Source organism: Gorilla gorilla, chromosome 3, assembly GCF_029281585.2.
Source record: "Gorilla gorilla gorilla isolate KB3781 chromosome 3, NHGRI_mGorGor1-v2.1_pri, whole genome shotgun sequence".
Lineage (NCBI taxonomy): Eukaryota > Metazoa > Chordata > Mammalia > Primates > Hominidae > Gorilla > Gorilla gorilla.
The window spans coordinates 118929247-118955045 of NC_073227.2; the positions used below are offsets into that span (position 1 = coordinate 118929247).

At 41.1% G+C, this 25799-nt stretch overlaps 1 protein-coding gene across 2 annotated transcripts in view; it reads right to left on the reverse strand.

Annotated features, from left to right (window-relative positions):
* TSPAN5 (tetraspanin 5) overlaps nucleotides 1–21728 on the reverse strand; it is a 181134-nt gene extending 159406 nt beyond the window's left edge. Inside the window, exon 1 of one of the 2 annotated variants that reach the window (XM_004039146.5) lies at nucleotides 21206–21728. In XM_004039146.5, coding sequence (XP_004039194.2) covers nucleotides 21206–21286 — 81 coding nt within the window. In that variant the 5' untranslated portion in view covers nucleotides 21287–21728. The remainder of the gene's footprint in view (nucleotides 1–21205) is intronic. The other variant, XM_031010199.3, reaches the window with a different exon arrangement.
* Nucleotides 21729–25799: the final 4071 nt, after the last annotated feature.

Genomic DNA, 25799 nt, shown 5'->3' on the forward strand with positions numbered 1-25799 from the left:
CCTGGTGTGAGGTTTCTTAGCCCAGTCTACAGGATACCAAAGCACCTGATGAGCAGTCCTTGTCAGGCTTAGGAACCCTCCCCCTTGGTAGGGAGCTTCCCAGCTTCCCCATGAGAAGCCCCATCACCAGCAAGTTCCTCTTCAAAGAGTGAGAGGCACAGGCAGTAGTTACCACACTAACAGAAGTGTCTGAAGCCATGCAACTTAAAAGGACTGTCCACTTTCTATGCCACTTACTTAAGCCTTTGAAGGACTGCCGTTGCTCCTGCCCTTGATGCACACAGCACTGCCACACTGCACAACGCCAGGGAGCATCACGCACATTCCAGGGAATTGTGCAGTTCGCCTCCTGTGTAGCTGTACATGGCAGCCCTCAGGGATAAGAGGTCACTCTCCCACAGATACTTCCCCATTAACATCTACTTCTTGATCCATCATTTTTTTAATCCCTGTATCCCTGGATTCCAGCAGTAATTATGGGTCTCAACTGATGACCACAGGCAGTTAATAATTTTCACATATTATTAAATATTATTTAGAATTTGGTTTTGACTAAATGTCATTAAGATTCATTTTGCAAACAACAGGAGTGGCGTTTCAACATCTTATCTCCTATATTTGAGCCCTGGGAGTCCTCTTTAAATCTAGAATCTTAATTTCAGGCCTAATTACTATATAGATATATTATTCTTTTGATGGGGGAAGGAGCAAAAACTTGTTGCAGTTTACAAGTAAATACACTTTTACAGTTCTATCACAAAGAAAAGGTACAAAAACAATTGTTCTGAACAAATGTCCCCACTTGGCTTTCATTAACTGCATAACTTAATTATAAATCCTTCTCTAAATCGCCCAAACCAACTTCAAGATGATCTAAGTGTCACTCTCCAATAGGCTGGTTAACTGCTTGAAAGCATTTTATCTATAAATATCAAAAAGTAAACTTAGAAATTATCTTTCCTTCACGTCCAACAGAGCTGAAAGGTGAAAAGAAAAAGAAAGAAAGAAATTATCTGCCTCAGTCCAATTTCAACAGAGCCAGCCTGTTTCTGAGATTGCCTCTTCCCGCTCCTTCTTAACTCTGCTCCACGGTCTTGGCCTGGACTTTCCCACCTGTCTCTTCTTATTTCAGGGCCAGATGTCTGACCACCCTTGCGCCTTGCCTCTGCCTGGGTTATAATTCGTGCCCAGTGGGGCTGTCTAGGCTCCTGATGCCATGAGTTCTCCTGCCCCTGCCACCATAACACTGGACCCTGTTGCTCCGCACGCTCAAAAATCAAGCACTCCCATGTGTCACAGTTTTACATGTTGCCTCACTTAAGGTACAACAATGTCAGTAAAGATGCCTTGGTCTCCCTTGGCACTCAGTTCCCTGGAGATATACTGGCCAGAGGCACAGATATGAAATGCCTGTGAAGCCTTCATCAGGTCAAAGAGAGCTGAGATGCTCTGAGGAGCCACCCACCATGACCCTTTGAACCATACTTTGTGGGGGAGGCCCGGGTGATTACCTCCTAAACAAGACACACCTGAACGCATTTAACTGGCTAGGTATCAACTTATATGTAATACACCGGCATTTGGTTTCTTTGTTTTGGTTATTTTACATTTACTAGTTTATTATTAAAAAAAATTACAACGGATACAGATGAAGAGATTCACAGGTAAAGGTATGGGGCAAGGGACATGGCACTTCCATGCCCTTTCTAGAGCACCACCCTACAGGAACCTCCACATGTTCAGCTCATCTGGAAGCTCCACCTGTATCTGGTCTTGTTTGATTTTACCCTACTCGCAAGGTAGTAAGTTGGCCTGTTACTGTTTCATAGAAGCTGGCAGAAGACATGAGATTCCTGGGTCAAGGACAAAGGACTTTATTATTCACAGCACGATTCAGACAACACCAGCATCATGTTTACATCAGTCCAGTGGAAATAGCGTTGAGGGGCCCAGATGGCAGCTGCACATGCAGTGAGTGTGCATCCAGCTGAGGAACCTATGCTTGGGAAACCTGCTGCTTTATAGTAAGCAGTAAGTGAGAGTAGGTCAGTCTTTGTCCCAGAAAGAGACACTACTTCATCCCTCAAGGCTGCTCATTGCAAACACAACACTAAGAAATGGCCCAGGTAAAGAACGTTCTTGATATACTCAGTAATACATGCAGGAGCACAAGAGACCCATGGAGAAGTGTCTCCCAACAATTTGTGTGTATTCCCAAACTTAGATGACTATCCTTACGGGGTTCTTGGTCTCAGCAACTCCTCCACATGAACCCCCTGCTACACTCTCCATGTCATGGGTTACAAAAGCAGCAGTACATGCCTCTCACTGGAAAAGGATTTTGAAACACCGATCTTATCTATGTTATCTATCTATTCTAATCTAATCTATCGAGACAAGGTTTTGCTCTGTCACCCAGGCCAGAGTGCAGTGGCACAATCATAACTTACTGCAGCCTTGAACTTCTGGGCTCAGGTAATCCTCCTGCCTCAGCATCCAGAGTAGCTGAGAAAACAGGCACACCCCACTGTGACTGGCTAATTTTTTTTCTTTTTTGTACAGACAGGGTCTCATTTTTGTTGCCCAGCCTGGTCTTGAACTCCTGGCCTAAAGCAATCCTCCCACCTCAGCTTCTCAAAGTGCTGGGATCACAGGCATAAGCCATCTCACCTGGTCTCACCCCATAATTTAACTGTTTACTCCAAGATCACAGTCTAGGATTCCCCACAAGCATATCCTTCGCTCAATATGGTGACCCAACCCAGCTTTTCCTTCTTTCCTTCCTTTCTGTTTCACCTTCTTCACCATTAGAAACTTATCTATGTTTAGAAATGCACGAGAAATCAAGAAATGAATGAATAGTAGATAGGACAGAAGCTGGTTTCAATCTGGTCAAAACATTGTTCCAGAAATCTTTACTTAGTTAAGGGAAGAAAAACCATTTATGATAGTTAAAGGAAAAGAAAGCACTTATAATAGCTCAGAAAATGAAAAAGGATCAGACAGAATTCCACTTGACAAATGCTCACATTCTGAAAGGCACTAACTTAGGGAAGGGAGGGAGCTTTCCTTTACTATAACATCAATGATTTTTTAAGACATATTTTTACTTCTCAGACAGTGAAGAACAATTTAAAATGCCAGACTCCTTAAACTTCAGCAGCCCATAAAAATCATTTGCAACAAAAAAAAACTGTAATCATGCAAATATAAATTCAATTAGAGAATCTGTAACTGCCATAAAAATGAAGTATATATTAATAAATTAAGCAACTTCCTAAACATGCCTATTTTTACACATAACAAATTTTTGCAGAGACCCAGATGGATGCTAATTTTGTTCCTAGGCTAAGAAAGTTACTTCAGATTCAACTAACGTATTTCAATTAGTAATTATGGGATAGCTGCTATATTTCAGGTAGTTTTCTAGGCATATTTACATACATGATTTTACAGAAACTGTAATGTTCTGTAGATACTACCATTTTAAAAAAACAAAACAAAACAGGTAGGTCTGTGGCCTGAAAATGATCCCCGAGGTAAGACATAAGAAATGTTGGCGTTGTTATCCAGAAAGGAAGGACTGGCCAGGCCATGCCAAGAATGGACGTGGTGGACAGCTACGGCTACACAGGAGAGGAAATTACAGCCCAGGAGGAGAGGAACATGGCAGCTGCCCTGATGAGAAAACCCTCAGATCCAGCTGCCAAAGGAAAGCATGGAGATACACTCTCCTCCAATGGGTGGGGGACAAAGGAAACAAAGCCTGGCGTTAGTGACAAGTTCTATTATACAGGGTACACTTTTCTAACAAGGAAAGTTGAGGGTCCGGACACTGACAACACCTTTTCCCAGGTGACAGTGAACCAAAAGCCTGCAACTCCCCTGAGTGGGTCACCTGCTGGTCCCTCAATTATCACGTCAGCATTCACTGAGTGCTCAGGGTTGGATGTACATCATCTCATGGAATCTTCACAATGATCCTAGAGGTCGCCACTAATATTACCCACTTTTTCCCCAAAAGGAGTAGTTCAAAATGATGAAGTAACCATCCATGGTCACACAGCTTGGACATATCAAGGCCCATGTTTGAATCCAGGCAGTCTCACCCTTAACCACTGTCTTACATGTTGTAATATTCTCTGCCTAGCATTGGGAAGAGGAGGGGAGAAAAAGTTAAATCACAGAAATAAAAAGTAAATATCCCCTCTTTTTATATAATCTCCTACTATCTGGAGCTCATCAGTATAAAACAATAAAATAAATTCCATGGATACCTGCATTCTGTAACAAAAAAACCAAACAGGACATATGTGAATGTGTAGGTTATGTTCGTCACCACAGAACCTTCAAACACCTAATAACTTGTTTAAATGAAATATAAAAATATTAAAGATGACAAAGAATTTCAAATAATGCCTATGCCATCAAGCTCAACTTACTCAATATGCAATTTTATGTGCAAATTAATTGGAAACCTTTGTGTTTCTGCTAACTTAAAGGCCACATATGGAATCCATATGAAGCAGAAGTTTTTGAGTCTGCTCATTCCAAAGCATGAGAGTAATGCATAATAAATAACCTGAATAGTTACTTAACATAAGCAAGGTTGATGTTAATCAAAACGACTGCACCAAAACCATTTAGTGGAACCAAATGGAGTCAAAGTGCTGGGACTTGGCAACTTGGACAATTCAGCGTGCACACATCCTACAAAGAACACAGGCCAAGTGCCGACTTCATCCTAATTCAACATATAAACGGTAAGCAGATGCCTTCTCCACCAGTCTCAGCTCAAACTCCACCCATGGGTAAAATCCACCAGGACTCCCACTAGCCCCTCTGCACACTGCTCCCACACAGTGATACCAAGAACACAGCTGAGGCACCTGAGATGCTGGGCTCCCAGAAGAGAAGCTCTGTTCTTTGTTTTATAAACTGGGGTCTTTGCTTAAAATTTTGGTTAGGAAAACAAAGGATTCCACTATGAAAAGGGTAGGCAAAGTGATGAACAGTGAGTAGTAAAAACTAGGACCCAAATTATTTGTAAGGTCTCTTTCAACATATAAATCCTAAGATTATACAATCAGGGCTGCAAAAGACCAATTAAAGCATAGTTCTAATACTTGAGTGCTAAAAAGATTGGCCAAAGAACAATGAAATAAGCATTTGCACAGCTATTCCTGCTCAAAAGAATTCCAACCTTCTGTTCTTTCATCAGCAGGTCAACCTTCTCAAAGCAAGAAAGAGGTTTAGCTTCCCTAAAAGTAAAAAGCTCTGTCTTCTCAATTTTGGAATTAGAATCACAGAAAGAAGGAGGCAGGTGAGGGAAAAATTCCACAGAAACAACACTTAAACTTTAAAACTGGATTTTAAAAGATTCTTAGCAATAATTAATCATTTGTTGGGGTCTCTAGCTAAGACTTTGTAATTTCATAGTTCAAAGAGTTTCTTTTCTAGCCTCCAACTAATAACCACAAAATTTTTTTTTCTGCTTATGTGTTAGATTCTAAAATGGATCTCTAGCTTTTAACTTTAAAACAAGTTTCATTTAGTTTGCATATTTATAGTATACTACGGTAAAGAAATTTTAGTCTCTTATGAATGAAAATATTTAGAGGTGATACGGTCATTTAGGTAGTTTCTCTTTTTTTTTTCTCCAAAGAGAGCACATATCTACAGTCCCACACTACATAACGACCTTTTAATCAATGATGGAATAACTGTGGTCCCATAAGATTCTAATGGAACTGAAAAATTCCTATTGTCTAGTGATGTATTGATGATCTTGATCCTGTATAGTCTAGGCTAATGTGTGTGTTTTTGTCTTCATTTTTAACAAAAAAGTTTTAAAAATAAAAAAAAATTTTAAAAAAAGGCTTATAGACTAAGGATATAAAGAAAATATTTCTGTACAGCTGTACAATCTGTTAAGCTGTTATTACAAAAGAGTAAAAAAGCTAAAAAAAGGTTAATAAAATAAAATGTGACAGTAAGCTGAGGTTAATTATTGAAGACAGATATTTTTTGTAAATGTAATGTAGCCTAAGTATAGTGTTAATGTAGTCTGCATTTGTGTACAGTAATGTCCTAGGCCTTCCCTTTCACTCACCACTGACTCACTGACTCACCCAGAGCAACTTCCAGTCCTGCAAGCTCCATTCGTGGTAAGTGCCCTACATTGGTGTACCACTTTTTTATCTTTTATATTTTTACTGTACCTTGTGTATGTTTAGATACACAAATACCATCATGTTATAAATGCCTACAGTATTCATTACCATAACATGCTATACAAGTTTGTGGTCCAGAAGCAACAGGTTATGCCATACAGCCTAGGTGTGTATGGCTACACACCGTCCATGTTTGTGTTGTACACTCTACAATGTTTGCACAATGATGAAATCCCATGACTCATTTCTCAGAACATACCCCTGTTGTTAAGCGATACATGACTGTACTTTTTTTAAAAAGTCCAAGGGTATAGATCAGTATTTAATAAGCATCAAGGATATATATTGGTACTATATATTTTAAAAACCAAGTATACCAATATTTAAGTGGAATACATATGTATATATTTCACAAAATATATTTCAATTTGTTTTGAGACCCCTATCCCTTCACTTCTAAAATAGTGACTCTGTATCTTTAAACATGACAAGTAAAACACCGTTTTCAAATTTTTGTGCAATTGTTTCAAATCTTCACTGGACAGCAAAACTCTCAAAGCATATAGTGAGAATATTAGGGATTATTAATCTTGCAGGGTCAGGAAAAAATATGAAAATGCCACATATAGTTGTATCATCTAGACAGCTCTTCATTCAGTTTATTCTTTCAAAACCCAATAGATGAAGCCAAAAGAACTTGGTACCAAAGAAAACACTATTTTCCCTAGGATTCCAGTTATGAGATTAAAAACAAAAACAGAGTAGGCTTTCTCACAGGAGTTGCCCTGTGGGCAGTTGTTGCCCATCCTTGGATAAGTAGGGCACCAATAACGAAACAGGTGCTCAGGAAGTTCCCAGCCCCAGTCTTCTGCCTCCATAAGGTCATGCTGAAAAACATCTAAAACTAACAGCCTGGTTTCTTGGGGTTTAGTTTTCCTGTTACTGAATTATAACTCCTCCCTTTTTAAAAAGTATAGAGTTTTTCAAATGCCTAAAGGAGATTTATTGATTTATTTTTTTTTCTGGTTGTGTGAAATTGATGTTTATTCACAAGGTATTTGCTCTGTTTGTTGAAAACACTTATTTTAAATGTTGTCCTAAGGGGGAAAGGCCGGTAAAGTCAGAAGAAATGCTTAAAAGCCACTAATGTAAGAGCACATTTTTCCTTTAAAAAGTTAATTAACTAAGGTTTGCTAAATACAAGGCCTCATAGGGGAATACAACTGAAACTCTAAAATATTTTTTTCATTTGCAGCGTTTGTTCACTGTTCTCGGAGCACTTGACGAAGAGTTTCCACTTTTAATACAGTTGAACCGAAAGAAAATATTATTGTGGCAAATTTCCTTTAAAAAAGCAATATTGATGTTCCCGTATTTTTGGAATAAAAAAGCACCCTTTTTTTTAATTGTTATACTTTAAGTTTTAGGGTACATGTGCACAATGTGCAGGTTAGTTACATATGTATACATGTGACATGCTGGTGTGCTGCACCCACTAACTCGTCATTGAACAATGAAAAGCACCCTATTTTTAAAATGCATTATGTAAATAGACTCATTCCAAAGCTGACCATAAGCAATACCTATAGTAACTTGAAAGAGGAGAGGAGGAAGCCCACTGAGATACAGTTACTAAGCATTTAAAGTTGACTTCCTGCTAGCCTGAGATACAATTTCCCAAAGAATTTTCCTTCTCATACCTAAGATGTAACTACTCACTGGGCCTAGGGTTAGCAACTTTTCAGAAATGGGGGATGCCCCTCTTCTCTCCCACACTCTCAACAGAAAACAGAACATGGAGTATGCAAACATTTAAACACATTCCCCAACCATTTTACCTCTAGGGATCCATCCATCTCACTAATAGATTTCAGTTTATAAATGCATGCCTTGCTGCAAATTACTTAAGCACAAGTGTTCCCCAAAGTGAGATTCCCTAGTGACTTGGGGTACCAGAAAAGAAGTTTTAGAACATGGCATTAAATATCCTTCAATATAAAGTCACTGCTTTTCAACTATCTTTTCATCCGCTGGTCTAGTTAAGGAGAAAGTCTCCATTTGATGCCAGAATGTCAAACACTTGCTACACTTGTTAACCTCCATTATAACAAAAGAAAAGAGGCCTCTGACTCAGGCTTACCAACAGGCACCAATAATAGCTACCTAGAAGTTAATAAGTCATATTATTGTCATTATATGCATTTGAATAGTGATACTTTTTACATTCCTTTTTAAATATATGTATTTAAGATTAAAATGAGTCAACTTAAAAGAAAAGATTGTTTCAGATGGACTATATCTTTGAGATTCAAAGTGAGATCAGTGGGCCAGAGCCATCAGCATCACCTGGGCATTTGTTAAAGGTACTGGATCTTTGTCCCCTCTCACTCCTACTGAACCAGAATCCGCATTTGATCAACATATCCCATGCTACTTGTATGCATATTAAAATCTGAGAAACTATGGGGTGACACAAGAGTTGGTCCAAAACCATGCAGGTAGTTTACAAATGGCTGAACTTTGGGACTCGCTGCTTTAGATCAGCTGGCGACCTAACTCCTGATCCTCGCTGAAATCAGCTAGTGGAGGTCAGGAGGACCAGGAAGTAACATGGTTAGTGTTTACGCAACAGGGAGTCACAACCCATCTGAGGACCGTGAGGTTGATTAATGAATCTAAACCAGCAGTTTTAGGGGTGTTTCTGGTAAGCTAGAGATGACTTTAAATATGCTTCTGTTCCTGTTGTGCTACATATATCATTCTTTTTTACTAATAAAAACCACAGTAAAAATTCTACTTAGACTTATCCCTTTATCCCCTGCTTCCCCTTGAAGGGCTGGGGTTTTCAGCATGCCTTCTGCATGGGAATGAGTGACATGCACCTACTAATTTAGCATGCCCTGGCGTTCCTCTCAGAGCTGAGCCCAGTTATATGGAAGAGGAAACTTGGAAATGTGACAGCCCGTGTCTCCTGTGTCAGGGGACAGTACAGGTGGCAATAAAAAGCACAAGCTCTCATTGCATCCCATTATGCCCTAAGGAGAAGCCAGTGAGTTTCTCATTCACCAAGATGATTAGTCAATGATCCAGGTAGTTCAATCCAAAATCCTAGCTCTGCATCAGCTGGAAGGACATATAAGGGGAAAACCCAAGTTATCTGGATCACTGACTCAAGTTTCACCTTCATAACCTAAAGAATTTGTCTGAAATAGAGTAAAAAAATGACCAAAATATGCAGGATTTATGATACTATAAAGAACTAAAGACACTTAGTTACAGCCACCTAGATAGTTCCAGAATCCCCAGATTCAACAGATGTTGATAAAGGGTATCTATCCTCCCAACCCCACCCAGGTGTTAGGCCTAACACCACCACAGCTATCCATCAGAAACTCAACTTCCCAGTACAAAATACTAATAGGAGACACTTTGATTTTGCAAAGAAAATAGTGAATGTAACTGGGTAAAGAAAAAAGGGAAAATTAACAACAAACAATAGAAGCGAATTCATGGTCTGGTATCCATGATAAGAACTGCGTGCCACTCATTACAATGAAAAGAACACTGTGAACATTTGTTAGATCTTTTTTTCCTTTTAAGTTATTTTGAGAATGCACTTATGTAGGCAGAATATTACAGAGAACAAAAAATATATGTTACAATGTAAGATTATTTTAATGATTCTGAAAGAAGGGAAAACAATCAAAATAAATTATGAGGAAAACAGTATAATAATTGCTAATACCTATTGACTATTCCAAGTAGTTTACACATATTAACTCCTCAAATCCTCAGGATTCCGAGATAGACGTTAACACTACCATTAATAATATTAATACTACTAAACGTGCCATTTTGCAGATGAAGGGGAGACTTAACTGCAAGGTGGGCAAGTAACGTCTAAGGTCACAAGCCTGGGAACATAGCTGAGTAAAAATCCAGACACACTCAAAGTCTAAACTCCTTAACAGCAGACTTTCTGCCCTCCCACCACAAGGGTACCAGAATGCCCAAGTTAGGATGAATCTTTCAATACTCTCTCACTCTGAACCAGACGAAGAATTCTTCTAAAAGGTCAGTGACCTATGGAGTCTCCAGTTAAAGGGCTAGGCCATATTGATACAACTATACCTTAAAAGAGAACTAACTTTTGGCATTAAATGCATCATCCATGATTAGATTACTTACTTGGCAGAATTAAATGTTAAGGCTGCTTGGGGGGAAATATCAACAGTTGGAGGAAATTTTTGTTGGAAGCACAACATTATGCTTTGAGAAATGCTTAAGTCAAGTATTCCTCTTTTATTAGGACTACTTAATTGAGTACAATGCATTAAAATAGCTGGCCTGAATATTTATTAGAGCACCAGCTGTTCCCTCCAGATTTTTAGAAATTCAAGCCTTAGTGCCAAGTGTAATTTAGAAAAATTTTCCAACAAGTAAAAAGAGCCCTATGCCTTCTAATACTCATCAAAATAGTAAATAGTAGCTGGAAGTGGTATAGAACATCACTTTTCCCTTCCAATGAAGAGAGCCAAAATGTTTTGCCATTTGTAGATGTTTTGCCATCCACAAAAACACCATTTTGTAATTGGGCTTAGTGATTATATTACTTAAAAATTATACTTTGTGATTCATAATTAACAATCCTCTATGTACATATGGATAATATCACAGTGCTAACCATTGGGTTTGCATACCATTCTGGTTTGGTTTTGTTTGGTTGGCTTTTCTGTTTTGTTTTGTTTAAAAAAAAAAAAAGGAGTGGTGTTAGACCCAGTAAAACAGCTCAGAGAAATAATACAGGGTTTTATTCAAAATTTTATTTTTCAAGATTTCTACTTTAGGAACCCAGCCGTAATCAAAGATCTAACTTTCAAAGGGGGTGAAGGAAAAAAGAAAGTTAAGAAAATAACAGGAAAACACTAGGCATAACCCGGATATTCCACATTGAAGCTTTCTAAAGAACACTGGCAAATATCATGTCTGGGTCTTCCGCATTTGCTTTATTGTCAACTGTCTTTGTGACAGTGCTGCAAGTTTGGATATGGGAAAAGAAATGTCCCCTCCACAGCATTACAGCAGAGGGAATTCAATGAACCTGTCATGCAGACCTTGATGCAGAAAGCAACTCTCCTCCTACAAACTGAGCATAGTCAGGGCTGGAGGCCAACGAGAAAGCCCCAGAAAATGGAGGCTGAAAGGAATAGCAACAGTGGACGGGGAGGCTGATTTTTTTTGAAGGAAAAGGTGGTCTGCCCTTGTTAAGTGTCTGTAGTTAGAGCTACTCAACTGCACTGACACACGCAGAGTGGTCCAGGACAAGCAGGGCAAAGGAACCAGAAGTCTAGCTCTTCACTGTGCCTATCGAATAAATGGCTAGCTTCTAGCCCTATATGATGCTAACTGTTAGCAAACTAGTTGCAGCACTAGAGGTTCTCTTTCAAGAGATTTTTCTCATTTTGTTTTTAGGGCTTTCAAGTTTAAAAATAAACTGGCGTTTTTGGATTAATAAAAAATTCCATGAGGGATAAAATAGGCCACCTTTTTTTTCTCGTAAGCAAAGAACACTAGCTTCGTGTGCTGGTGAAATGGTCACCACTCTACACCACCCACGCCCAGCTCTCCCACACATCCCCTCCAGGGAGCAACGGGAAGGAGAGGCCACATCTTCCCAAGAAAAACAAGCTAAAGCTTCTCAAACTCAGCTGGGCATCACAATGACCTGCAGGAAGTTTTGATTTTTTTCTTAACAGAAATTCCAGGACCCCATCCTGGACGGACCTACTGAACCAGATCTCCCAGTGGGAAGACTGAAATTTCCTAACTTACTAATCAGGCTGCCACACTACATGCATAAAGGGGTGAAATATCAACTAATCCTACAGAAGTGACCCCTAGTTAGTGAGAGGGACTTCCCATGCATGAAGAGATTCCAAGAGATAAAAACCCACACGAGGAGTAATTTTTTTAAAAATGTACTTTGGCCATCAAGATTCAAAAACATCTAAAGGCTAGAATACTGGTTCTTTTCTTTCTTAAGTGGTGGGACCCCTTTTTTCAAGCAAAATCTTTCTTAGTATCCCCAAATATCAAACTAATAACCAAGCTTTTCTGGAGGAAAGAGAGGTACTGCTCAGTCCACACCCCACCAGCACAGACCCACCCACCCACATACGCCTCAAGGAGGCCTAGGATTGCTGGTAGCAGGTTTGAAATCCAATGGGCCAGAATAAGACATTTAAATGGGAGACATAAACAGAAATAAATCTAAATTCAAATAATTAACTGGAGGGTTAGGGCTTCTGATTAGCATATAGCTTAGGGGGATGGTTTAATAGAGTTCACTTGAAAAAGTGAAGGTTTTATTTCACTAAAAAGTCAATCCAAGCCAAAGTGTTCATTGGCTGCCAGGGAAAGCAAGTGCAGTTTAGCCTGGGTTAATAACTAGTATTTGTATTTAGAGATTTACCATTTATGAAGCACGTTGATATGCATGATCTCACATAATACTGGATAACAACTTTGCAGAAAAGTATTTTCCCGGTTTTTTTAGATGAGCAACTGAGGAACTAATCTGTGAAAGTAACTTACTCAAAGTCAATTCCAGACAGTAGCAGAGGCTCCTGCCACCAGGCACAGCACAGCCTAGGGACTGAAGGGAGAGTTCAAGAGCCTGCTGCTCTTCGGATGGTTAGAAAAGCCTGTGAACAACGTGTTTCATTCTGGTTGCTGCATTAATAGAGGTGTGTCCAAATGGGACCCTAGGCAGAGCACCGTGACCAGGGCAAAGAACAATCTGGAAACAGTATATGTAGACCTAACACTCTACAACCGAACCCTGACATGCTCTTCAACATCTCAAAAGTTACTCCACATCTCTGTACTCCAATTTCTTCATCTGTCACAAAGATATAATATGTTTGGAAGACTCTTTGAGATGCTTACAAGAAAAACATCATTAGTGTAAACACATGGAGGAACTAGGAGCTTTTAAAGGTGGAAAACAGAATGTTTAGGAATGACATAATGGCTATTTTTAAATAATGAAGGACCATGGGGAAGGAAGATAAGTCTTATTTTACATCATTCAAGAGTAGCCGAGGCTCTTTGCCTTCTCCTTCCTGAAAATTCAAAGCCATTAGGTAGGTCCAATCTGGTAGGCTTCCTACGTTTACAAAAACGTAGGAAGAGGGATGCTGTGGAAGCCCAGAGCAGGGTATCTCAGGGAGAAAGGTATCCATATGGGGATGGGGGTGGTGGCACAGGATGCTAGAGCACTAACAGCTGAGGAGGGCAGCCCCAGGAGGAAAGGTGGTGGCAGCTGCAGAAGACTGGTTACATATGGGGAGATTTACCAAATAAGTAAACTGTTAAGAATAATGCGAACCAAGAATCTCACTGTCAAAGAAAGCAGTTATAAAATATGGAGAGGAAAAAATAAACCCTGTGGTATCAGACAGGAATTTAAGGTATGACTGTAAACTCATGGTTTTAAAAGTACATAGATACAGAAATACAGATGTACATGTGTGTCTATATATACACAGAGTAGCAACACCCTAATAGCAATGAGCACACCAAGCAACCAGATCTTGGCTTCTAAATTCCATTCTCCATTCAATAGCTCCTTGGAGAAATGTCTGATACAAAAGATGACACAGGTAAATCACAAAATGAGTTTGGAACATCTTATTCTGCCAGAGAGCAAGATGGTGCTCAACGACTGATGGGAGTTAAAAGAGCACAGGAGCCAATGTGAAAAGACTGCACTGGCCAAACCTAGGGCCATTTTAAATAAAGTAAGTAATGACAGTAACATTAAAACACACTGAAAAAGGAAGACCATAAGTTCTTACTGATATAAATAAATAACAGATTGAAAATTTGATGAGGAATAGGCTATTTACATGGTTTCAATGTAATTTGCCATAAAATATTTATAAATTACAAATGAGAAAAGAGTAACTATATGGTAGAGAAGCCTGGCAGACAACACCTTGATCAAGTGACCATCATCAGTAATGGGACAAACAGAAATCAATGCCACCCTGATAGGGTACAATGAGAACGCAGCACCATTTCTGTACTATTCCTACCAAAGATGCACAGCCTGAATCCAAGCTTGTGAAAATGGCACAAACACAAACTGAGGGACATTCTGCAAAATAACTGGCTTATCATTGTCAAAAGTATCAAGAGCATGATAGTGAAGGACTGAAAGAGACTAAAAACATGTAACTAAATACAAAGTGTGCTTCTGACCTGAATTCTTTCGCTTTAAAACATTATTGGAGCAACTGGGAAACTTGGATGAAATCTAAGGATTAAATGGTGTTAATGTATCATTGGTAATTTCCTGGCTTTCATGGTTGTACTGTGGTGATCTAGGAGATCACTCCAGTTTACAGAAAATACATACTCAACTGTTTGTGTGATAGCCAACATGCCGGCAACTTTTTCTCAAACAGGATAAAAACAGGTTCTCTATACTACTTGCAATTTTCCTATTGGTTTAATGTTTCCAAATAAAAATTTAAAATGAACAGTAAATTAGGAGGATGGAAATTATGGGGAGACAGATAACATCTAGTTTGAACAGATGAAACTCTACAATTAAAGTGGTCCAAAAACAGATCCATGCTTAGAAAGGTAGGCAGGATACAATGGAGAATGCTTCACCGACTAGGAAGTTAGAGGAGATGATTCCTATGTACTTTCTGATGATTTTGTAATTCTTTCCTTCAACATACTTTTTGTTGTTTTTTTTTTTGAGACAGGGTCTTGTTCTGTCACCCTGGAGTGCAGTTGCAGCCTCAACCTCCCAGGCTCAAGTGATCCTCCCACCTCAGCCTCCCAAGTGGCTGGGACTACAGGCATGCATCACCACACCCAGCTAATTTTTAATTTTTAATTTTTTTTTTTTTGTAGAGATAGGGTCTCACTATGTTACCCAGGCTGGTCTCAAACTCTTGGGCACAAGCCATCCTCCAGCCTCAGCCTCCTAAAGTGTTGGGATTACAGGTGTAAGCCCCCAAGCCTGGCCCAAACGTTTATCAAAACATCTACTGTGTTTCAGACAATGTGCAAGACACTGGGCTTATGAAAGTGAGACAGCCCCCACACTTGAAGCCCTTATAATCCAGTGGAGTATGATTTATTTGGAAGTTAGAAATTTTAAGACAGTCATCAGTATTACACACAGAAAGAAACATGTGATTCAAGAATGCTGTCTACAATACTCCAATTTTCATTTATGAATTTTCAATAGGCTACAATTATTCTACCATATTCTTGAAGAACATTTTCATCCTAACTTTTTGTGCTTGTGGGTGGTGTTAATTGTGGCATATGCAAAAACTTTATCACTTTTCGATTATGAACAGATGTAAATGACTTACTTGATGTTTTATTTTAGAATAACAAGCATCTTCTAAAATAAGTCTCCACCCAAAAAGCTGGGGCTATCATTACGGAAGAGACTTAACACTCTGAAACTGAACCTTGACATGCTCTTTAACACCTCAAAAGTTACTCCACATCTCTGTACTCCAATTTATTCATCTGTCACAAAGATATAATATTCTTGGAAGACTCTTTGGAGTGCTTACAAGAAAAACATCATTAGTGAAAAGCTCTGTTAAAAATGCAGATTGCTTTCACCTTTTGCCAGGGACCACCTGTTACTGCGGACATTAAAACAAAGTGACCCATCTAAATGAGTGCAACATTTTGGCAATTTTATGGTGGGTGAAACATGATTTGGTTTTCCAACTTCTCCCCACTTGGCTTCATTTCAATCTGCGGAGTATATCAAGTGAGAATGCTTCTGCGCCTTCATACTGCCCCACAGAGGGAGTGGCCACACTAAGCAAGCCTATATTCAATTACTTTCCCCACTTTATACCTTTCTTACACTTTTCCCATATGACACTTTCATAATCATATTTAGCTTTCTTCCTACCATCTCCCTGTAATTCAAAACGCAATTTAGATTCCCATATGGTTGCCATCGAAGCTAACAGATGTCTAGCAAATTAAAACAAAAATTATGACTTATAAACTGCTGATGTATCATCATTCCAGAACATCTTGCAATTTATAGTGAATCATAAGATAAGGCTTCCTACTTGATGCCCCCCCTCCCCCACCGCCCCAAGGTTTCCTGAGTCTCCCTCCTCTCTGAATTAAGCCCTGTGGAAGCAAATTAGAGGCAAGATCCTGCCATCAACCCTGGATAAACCTGCACTTAAAGACACAAGGTAATATCTGAAAGCATATCAAAAGAGAAAGTTGGCCTCAAGTATCTGAGGCTTTTCTAATCCTTTGTAGCAAAGAAAATAGAAAAATGACTTGGTTCTCCCAAATCATTCCACCGCTTCCATTGAGTTCTTTCCTAACAAGTCACTATAAAATCTATTGAATCCATTTGCCTCATCTTCTTGGCAGATCTTAAGGGTATTATCATTACCTAGTAGTAATGATGCCAAAGTACTAGACTAAGGCATTCTAGAAGTTCTATAGCCCTGTATGGAACCAGTATAAAATCTGGAGACAACAACAGTAATGATATTCACCATTTGTTAAATATTGAGATATTATGCCGAATAAAACATTATCTCACTGAATCTTTAAAACTACAACACCATTAATGTTATCTTTCCTTTATAAACAAGAAATTAAGGCTCAGTGCCTTAATACAGTAGACTATATTTTTTCAAAGATGGCCACAACCTACATGACCTTCTGCAATGTGACCTTGACACTTCTCCATCAAAAGGTGGCTTCTAATTCTTCACCCTTTGAAATTCAGCAGTCTGCATGAGTGCTCTAACCAATTGAATAGATAAAAGTGGCACTGCCAGTTCTAAGTGGAACCTTAACTGGCTGGAAGCTTCTTTAAGACTTAGAGACAGGAAGAAGCCACGTGTAGGTAGGTGCTCCAGCGACAACTCTGGCTAAGCTCCCAGCAAGCATCAGCTTCCAGTCATATGAGTATACCATCTCAGGCATCCCGCCCAAAGGGCCTTCCGGTAAGTCCAACTCCAACTACATCTCACCACAACTGTATGAGACCCCAAGTGAGAACTGTCCAGATGAGCCTGGCCAAATCACAGAACTGTGAACTATAATAATAAACAACTGTGTTTTAAACAACTAAGCTTGGAGGTTATGTAGCAATAAATAACCAGAATATTGAGATCAATTTACTTGCCTAGGAACAGTTAAGTATCCAGAATCCAAAACAGTTAAAAGCCAGAATCCAAAAGGGCAAAACATCTATTAATGATGAGTGATGGGATGTGGGGTTCGGTACCCAAAAGAAATGACTTTAAAACAAAATCCTCTTTCTTCTCCCTCCCCCAAACCCAAAGCAGTCTCAGGGTTTTCTGAGAAATGTCCCAGTACGGTGACACCCTCAATAAAATCAATTCCCTTCTGTCTTGAATTGTTCCAATATATAACAGAGGAAACAAGTTTTCCCCCACCAGCCTGCGATAACTAATGAGAAAGGAATCTGTACAAGATGTTGACTTTGTTACTCAGAATGTCATTACAACTGTTATATAAAAGGATTCAGATTTTATACATGAAGCTGTAATTCTAATAATAAAAATATATTTAATGACTCACAGGACTACATTTGAGATTCACAGTGGGGAGAGAGAAGCACGGACACTATACCAGGAACTGAACAAGCCAAGAAGAAATTAGTGAAAGGTTTTTTGTTTTGCTTTGTTTTGTTTTTTTGAGACGGAGTCTTGCTCTGTTGCCAGGCTGGAGTACAGTGGTGCAATCTTGCCTCACTGCAATCTCCACCTCCTGGGTTCAAGTGATTCCCCTGCCTCAGCCTCCCGAGTAGCTGGGATTACAGGCACCCGCCAACACACCTGGCTAGTTTTTTGTATTTCAGTAGGGACAGAGTTTCACCATGTTGGCCAGGATGGTCTTGATTTCCTGAACTTGTGATCCGTCCACCTCAGCCTCCCAAAGTGCTGGGATCGCAGGCGTGAGCCACCGCGCCCAGCCTTGTTTTTTTTTTGTTTTGTTTTGTTTTTTGTTTTTGGTTTGTTTTTTATGAAAGGATCTTTGAGGAAGAAATGAAAGTAATAAAACTAGTCTTCAGACAAGTCTCCCTAACAGAAAATGTCTATAATTTATCAAGTGTCCTGGTATATACTACTTCTGTTATAAATTAGTGGCCAAACTCTTCTATTTTTCTTCTCCAGCATATTGGAACTCAAGAAACTCATTCTGTGTAAGAACTAGAAAGAACGTTATAACTCATCCACCTCCTTCAATTTAACAGCTGAGAAACTGAGGCCCAGGCAGTTAACTGATGAAGAGCCAACTGCTGATCAGGAAAAGAACCAAGCTCTCAGTGCTGGTGCCACCATATGTTCAATTTTATTTTACCAGAACTATACCTTTGAATGTCACCAGTGTATGTCAAATGTAGTCTAGCAGTTCAGTGTGAAAATGAAAATTAGGAAACCATGCTGTTGGCAATCTCTTCTTCATAATTGTATGGGAGTAGCACCAAGTCTGCTGTTTTTGGCAATCACAGACAGGTTGGTGACTCTGTAGAGAGCAGAGGTGTGTAACTTTTCAGAAGCAAGCTGCCAAGCTACTGACCCCAGCTTTTCAGTCACTAACATCTTAGTCTGAATTACTTTAACCAAAACCATATGGTTGCCTTTCTGTTGATCATCACTAGAGACCATGGTACAATAAAGCAGGAAATTTAAATATGGGGTAATTTTGGAGCAGAGAGCAGGATAGGAAAGGTACGAGGGAGTATCTGAGAGGAAGGCTTTGGGCACAGAGAGGAGAGGAAGGGAAGGCAAGAGGCAGGGTAAGTGAAGGGCCCTCATAACGAAGGCACTCACTTAACAATTCTGCCTGGGGCAGCTAGTTTAGTCCCATAGCCTAGGTCTCCTTTCAGGCTTCCCATACTCACCCACCCACCTATGAAGACCTTCACAATCAGAAAACATGCGGCTCTATTCTGGACCTCTCCAAGCAAGCACTCTGCAATTCTTTGAAGCTCTCTACAATTCCAGGGGTTTTGCTGCAACCTAATCCATAGAAAGGGCTAAATTTGTCTCTGTGCACTCCACAAAATTACAGCAAACTGTCAGGGAAACAGACCCAAATCCTTTTATTTCCTTACCACCCCCTGCTAGGAAACGGCAGAGAAAGTCCCTGGGTGCTTTTTGTTGCTGGGTAGCTAAAATGTGCAACTTTTAGAAATGTTCAAGTAGAAACAAGAGGCCTGAACTCACTACCCCAAAAAGAACCAGTCCCAGTTCGGTAGTCCGTGCCTCTCCAAGTCACAAAGTTTCAAGTTCCAACCAAATCGGAATATCTTACTCAAAACCGTGGTTACCCACCACTTTTAAACATTTTCACAAATGGAGAAGGGGCAAAGAAAGAAAATAATTTCTTCTTCCTGTATTTGTAGCAGTGTTTAATTGCAGGGAGGTGGGTGACTGCTCCCGGGAATCATGCACAACACTGGCAAAAAACTGCCTGTGGAATGATCGGATATGACATCCATTCATGTGTCCCCTCATTATCTTTATTAGTCCTGAAGACAGATGACATGCTGACACGGAAAGTGGTCTCCAATCCCTTGCATTTCCCCTAACAAAACATACATGACCAATGCAAGGCACTATTATAGAAAACAGAAAATAAAATAACCTGGTAAGAGTGCGGTACAAAAAAAGAATATGAACAGCCGTATTGACAACTATTCTCACAGATGTATATACGTACAGCAAACAGCCCAAATTAAAGGAGAATCCAAATAAATACATTCCGTGTTCAGACTGCTGTGGATAATTATTGATCCTGCAGTTGGAGCATTGTTTACCTCACACTGAACAGCAACTTAGAGAACCCCCTACCCAGACAGCCACCATCTTTACTTTCTATGGAAATGCGGGTGCCCACTGAGGAAGAGGATGAGATGGGATGAGAAGGGGAAGAAAAATAACATGGTCTTTGAACCAACGTTTTCCCCTTGTCCTGGAGAACTCTTTGTCTGGCTGCTGAACACGTTTGCCAGATCAAGGAAAAGAATCAAAACAAACAAACAAACAAAAAGAGTAGGCGTCCCAGCCTAATTACAATAGGTTCCCAACACATTGCAGTCCCAAGCAGAGCATCATTTGAATCTTGTGTTAAAGCATTTGCTCTCTCGGTTCCCCAATAAAACATGCCTCGCACACCTTCTCCTTTGCATTTCTGCAAAGGTTCCCCCAAAACGGCCCGCTCTGTGTCACTCCTTTAAAAATGAGGACGTGGGGCACGAACACACTGAAATATATGTTGACGGTGACTTATTATCCTGACGATGATATATACATATAAATAAATCTCTCTACCCCGCACCCCCACTGGCCAGTCCATTACGCACAGGGAGCGCTTTCCAGCTGAAGAGGAGAGCGTGCAGGAAACGTTATTTACGTGCACATTACAGAACCATATACCACGGCATCTGCATCCTACACAAAGCCCGAGATGGTGCAAGAAGATACACGCTGAGCATGGCACAGACCAGCCGCGGCAACACGGAGCCAAGCCCTCGTCCAATCAGATCGTTGTTAGAAGGTGGACCTCAGGGTCGGCCGTGCCCGATTAGCCTTCCCTATTATGACACCACGCTCTGCCCAACATCCATATCCCACCGAGAGCAAATCCAATTCGTGTGGTTGCTCATTTCTCAAACTGCCGAACCCTTTCTTTTATCTGCATCCCTGCTATTCGTTCCTCAAAAAGCCACCAGAAGGCCTCGGTGCCCCCTTTCCGCCTCGATTTCTCTTTTTACCTCTTCCCATTCCTCGAAAGGATTAAATGTTTATCTCTCCAACGCGCAAGCTGGAAAGGCGGAAGGCGAATGCCTCTATGCTGCTCCGGCAAGCGCCTGCGGGGCTGCGAAAAGTAAAGGCAACGAACAACGTGGGGGAAATCGTCGCGAATCGATCGGCCACAATAGTTGGAATCCCAGGAGCGCTCCAACTTACCCAAAATATGACATTGAAGCCAAATATGAAGTATTTGATGCAACAACTGACTTCAGGACCCTTGTAGTGCTTCCCGGACATCCTCTGGGTTCATGAAGACACTTGCCCCGGCAGCCCGAGTTTGGAGCGCCGAAGCACCGTTGCTCGGAGCAGCCCGGCGGGGAGCAGGAGCTCAGGGACACCGCACGGGGCCGCGGCGCTGGCGGCCTGGGCTCAGCCGCGCGGGGACCGACCGGCGGAGAGCGGCTCCCGCACCTCCAGCCCCTCGCGCGCCGAGGCCGCCGGAGCCGGGGTGGCCGCGAGAAAGCAGGGAAGCCCCGCGCTGCAAGCCCAAGCCTCGCCGACGCTAGCCCCGAACACAAAGCGAGCGCCCGCGTCCGTGCTCCAGGCGGTCGGTCCGTCGGTTCGTCCCCGGGCTTCGGGCAAAGGCGGCCGCGGCAGATGCTGGTGGAGACACCGCTCGCTTGCTCGCCCGCCCGTTCGCGCGCGCCCTCCCACCCCTCGCTCCGCCCGCCGCTCGCTCCGCCCGCCCGGCCGGGTGCTCCTCCGCCCGCGCCGCCCGCAGCTCCGCCCGCCGCCCAAGCCTTGGCTAGGCGCGCGCGCGCACGGGGTCGGGCGCTCCCGGGTGGCGGTGGCACCACGTAGCCGCCTTCTTCCACCGCTCGCTTTATCCCCGCCCCTTCTCGGGCCAACCCCAAGCGCCGCTGACCCCGAACGTCGCTGCGGGGTAGGTAGGGGGTGGGAGGGTGGAGTACCGCAGGCGAGAGGGAGAAGGAAGGGCGCCCGGGGAGCAGGCTGGCAGAGTGACCGGGATTGATGAGCGGCGCAGCTCTGGAGGGACGCGGGCGAGAGGGTCGCTCCTCGGGGAGAGGGCTGGGTGAGTGAGGACCTGCGAGCCACCCCCCACACCCCTTCCAGGGTAGCCACAGGGACGCCCCCTCCTCCACAACAGGCTTATGTGGCTAGAGAAGATGCGATGCCACTGGACAGGGAAGGAAAGTCGTCGTGGACTTCGCTGAATGGAAAAGGGCATAGTTGGGGAAGGTGGAGAAAAGAGCCACGGGAAGTGGGAGGAAAGGATGAAGGGATGGGACGTTGCAAAGGAAAGCTTCCTGAATCCCTGTGTGACTCTAACCCAACCTCCCCACCTACCGGAGAAATAGGTTTTATCCTAGAAATGGGGACGAGGAAAAAGAGATGGCTCAAGGGAGTCCTGGCCCGGGATGCGATCCTCGCCCTAGGGTCTATTGCAACCACACAAACCCGGACAGCGCACGCTCCCCGCTACCCCGACAGAATAGTGCCTAAGAAACCTGCTTGCCTCCTAACTCTAGGAAGGAATCCACAACGGATTCCAGGGAGGTCTTCTGGGGAATCTGAATTGGGTTTTTGGATCACGAACCATTAAGCTTTTGAACTCTGGGGAAGAATAGAACAGGTGGCTGGAAATTGTTTTAGAACCCTACCTGAGCAGGTGTGCTCATTAGTTGCTTATCTGCCCTCCTCCTGGAGCACTTTCATAGGTGTTGGCAAAGCAGGTACCAGTATTTCACGGAAGGAGAAGGAAGAACCGCCCAGGACTGTGTATAAATGTCCCAGGACTGTGTATAAATGTCTATGGGAATATTTTTAAGGATTCAAAAGACTAGAAGGAGGTGAGATCAAAAAATTTTTCCAGCACCACCCAGTGCAACCCCATCCTGGACACAGAAATCTAAAAGATGATACTTAAATACTTGAGTTTGAGAGCCTGTAGTTATAAGGTTTCCTACGTAACAACCTCTCACTTTTCTCAAAAACTGGCTAGTTGACAACCAGCAGTCAAGTTTTGGCTAGTCAAGAAGCTACTTTTTCCTGCAATAAACCACATTTAGAGATAGTCCTGGGCTTCAGCAGGATTGAGGCTATATTGAGGTCACAAGTATGAACGAGGTACCCACAGAGATGGGAGGGCCAGGAGATCCTACTCATTCGGTACCTCAGAAGCTATGACACGGGATAACAGTGGCTTCAGCCCTTTGGATGAAATAATCCTCACTCCCTCAAAAGTGCTCTCCACCCACTCAAAACACAGGCCATACTACCACCAATCTGGTAGACTTCAAAAGTAAGGTCTTTCAGCAGCAGATTTCCTTGTTAACAGGAAGGCACTGACAAGCTTTACCTAAGCCTATTGGAGCTATGTTGTAATTCTGTATATAAATAGAACAGTCGCTGCAGGAATACTGGATGAGTCAGAAGAAAGGTCTGTCCTAAGCTGATGTGACACATTTCAAAAGGACCAGAAATTAGATGCAATTGATGACTGAGTTGATCTCTAAGTGGATTTATCTTTGAAATAAAAATCAGTGGATATCCCATATACCCCACCCCACACCCTCCCCCATTGTCAACATCCCCAACCAAAGTAGCACATTTGCTATAAATAGTGAACCTACATTGACAGATCATTATCACCCAAAGTCCATAGTTTACATTAGGGTTCACTCTTGGGGCTGTATATTCTATAGGGTTGGACAAATATAGAATAACATGAACCCACCCTCATAGTATCATAGTATCATACAGAGTATTTTCACTGCCCTAAAAGTCCTCTGTACACCACCTATTTATCCCTTCCTCCCCCCAGTCTCTGGCAACCACTGAAGTTTTACTGTATCCCTGTCTCCTTAGTTTTGCCTTTTCCGGAATGCCATATATAAGGAATCATACAGTATGCAGTCTTTCTTTCAGTTTTGCTGTGAAACTAAAACTGCTAAGAAAATAAAGTCTTAAAAAGAAAAATCAATGGAGAAGGGAAAGGTAAGATAACTAATCAGTAATTTGGAGGGGGGGTGGAAAAACTAATTGAATTATCTCATTTCATATATCCAAAAAAAGTTCTATGAGGATTAAGGAGTTAAATATATTTTAAAGCAGACCGGAAGAAAAAATATTTGTCAAACCTCTGTATAGAAGTATTTCTCAACTTAGAGGCAATAGAAGGAAATAATCAATGGATATGATTGGGTAATATCTTAAACACTTCTACATGTCCAGCTTTTTTTAGTGTAAGCTAAACCAGAAAAAAAATTGGCAGCAAACATGAAAAATAAAAACCTGAATGTCTATATTATAAGTAGGGCTCATAGAGCTATAGTAAAATATAGAATCGCAGTGATTGAGTATAAACAGAAAATAAATCATATAAGAAATAAAATATATGGGGAAATTAATCTAGTAATCAATGAAGTATACATTAAAACTAATAAAGATACAAAAATAATGAGCACTGGTTAGCACATACATTGTTGGTGTCCTTATGAAACAATATGTCCATTTGGAAAGCATTTTGGCTGTATATATCAGGTCAGAGTGCTCCTACATTTTGACTCAGCAGTCCCTCTTCTGGGAATCTACCCAAAGAAATACCCCAGCAGATGGAAAAAGTTATATACTGCAAGATGTATATCATAGCATTATTCATATTGAAGACTTGGCCAGAAATTAAAGATCAAAGAGTAGGGGTGATATCCAATTCCTTGTAGTTACTTGGACCACAATGTTCCTTCACATTCTGTGCCTCTGCACATGTCATTTAGAGTTTCTGCCTGGGGCATTCTCCTTGTCTCTTGTCTGTGAGCTGATTTCTCTTATTCTTCACTACTTTTGTTCAATGTCTCGGAGGCTCCTCCTTTATTCCCTCAACACCCGCTGTGTTCTTCCATCCCGGCACTTAAAGGCTGCCTGTAAGAACTTGTTTACCTACCTGTCTCCTCAATCTGCTGTGACTCCTTCTAGGGTGTGACCTAACCCTTGGTAATCTTAGAATCACCAGAGCTCTGCAGATATGGCAGGTGCTTGATAAATATTTATTAAAGGAATGAATGAGTCATTTGCTCAAACTTTTTACAGCTCTTGAAGATACTGCTTATAGAGTATGTGACAATATATGGATACATTATAATGTTAAATTTTAAAGGCACTATATATGGAATTATCTCCAAGTAATATTGTTAAATTTTAAAAACAAGGAACAAAAACAGTGTACACAGTAGGCTGTCATTTTGTGAAAAGATAAGATCTGTTGGCAAAAGAATATCCATACACATATTTCCTTGTTAATGGGTAGGCTATCTATGGAAGAAAACGAAATAAACTGGTAACAGCAAGTTAGGGTGGAATGGGGGGCAAACTGAGGGACTAAAGATACTGATAGGAAGGAGACCTGTTTTATTTTTAAATAACCCCTTTAGTTTGTTTTTGAAATTTGTACCATGTATATGATACACATGTTTTGAAAAATAAAGCAGTCTACAAAATGGTATGCAATTGTATGAAAAAAGTTAGGAGTTAATTTTTGCCAAATAAGAACAGTTATAAGACTGGGTGATTTTGTTTTCATGTTTCTGGTTTGCAATTTTTTAAGTGTGGTTATATTGCTTTTACCATTAAGAAGATAAAATTATACATAAAGATGTAAGAAAGTAACTAAGTAATCATATTTATTTCACGCAACTCCTTCACAACTCAATAAATGCTGATCTATTTTAAGGAGAAAAGGAGAAAAATTTTCTGTCTGAATACTGCTAAGGCCACCTCCCTTATAACTCTG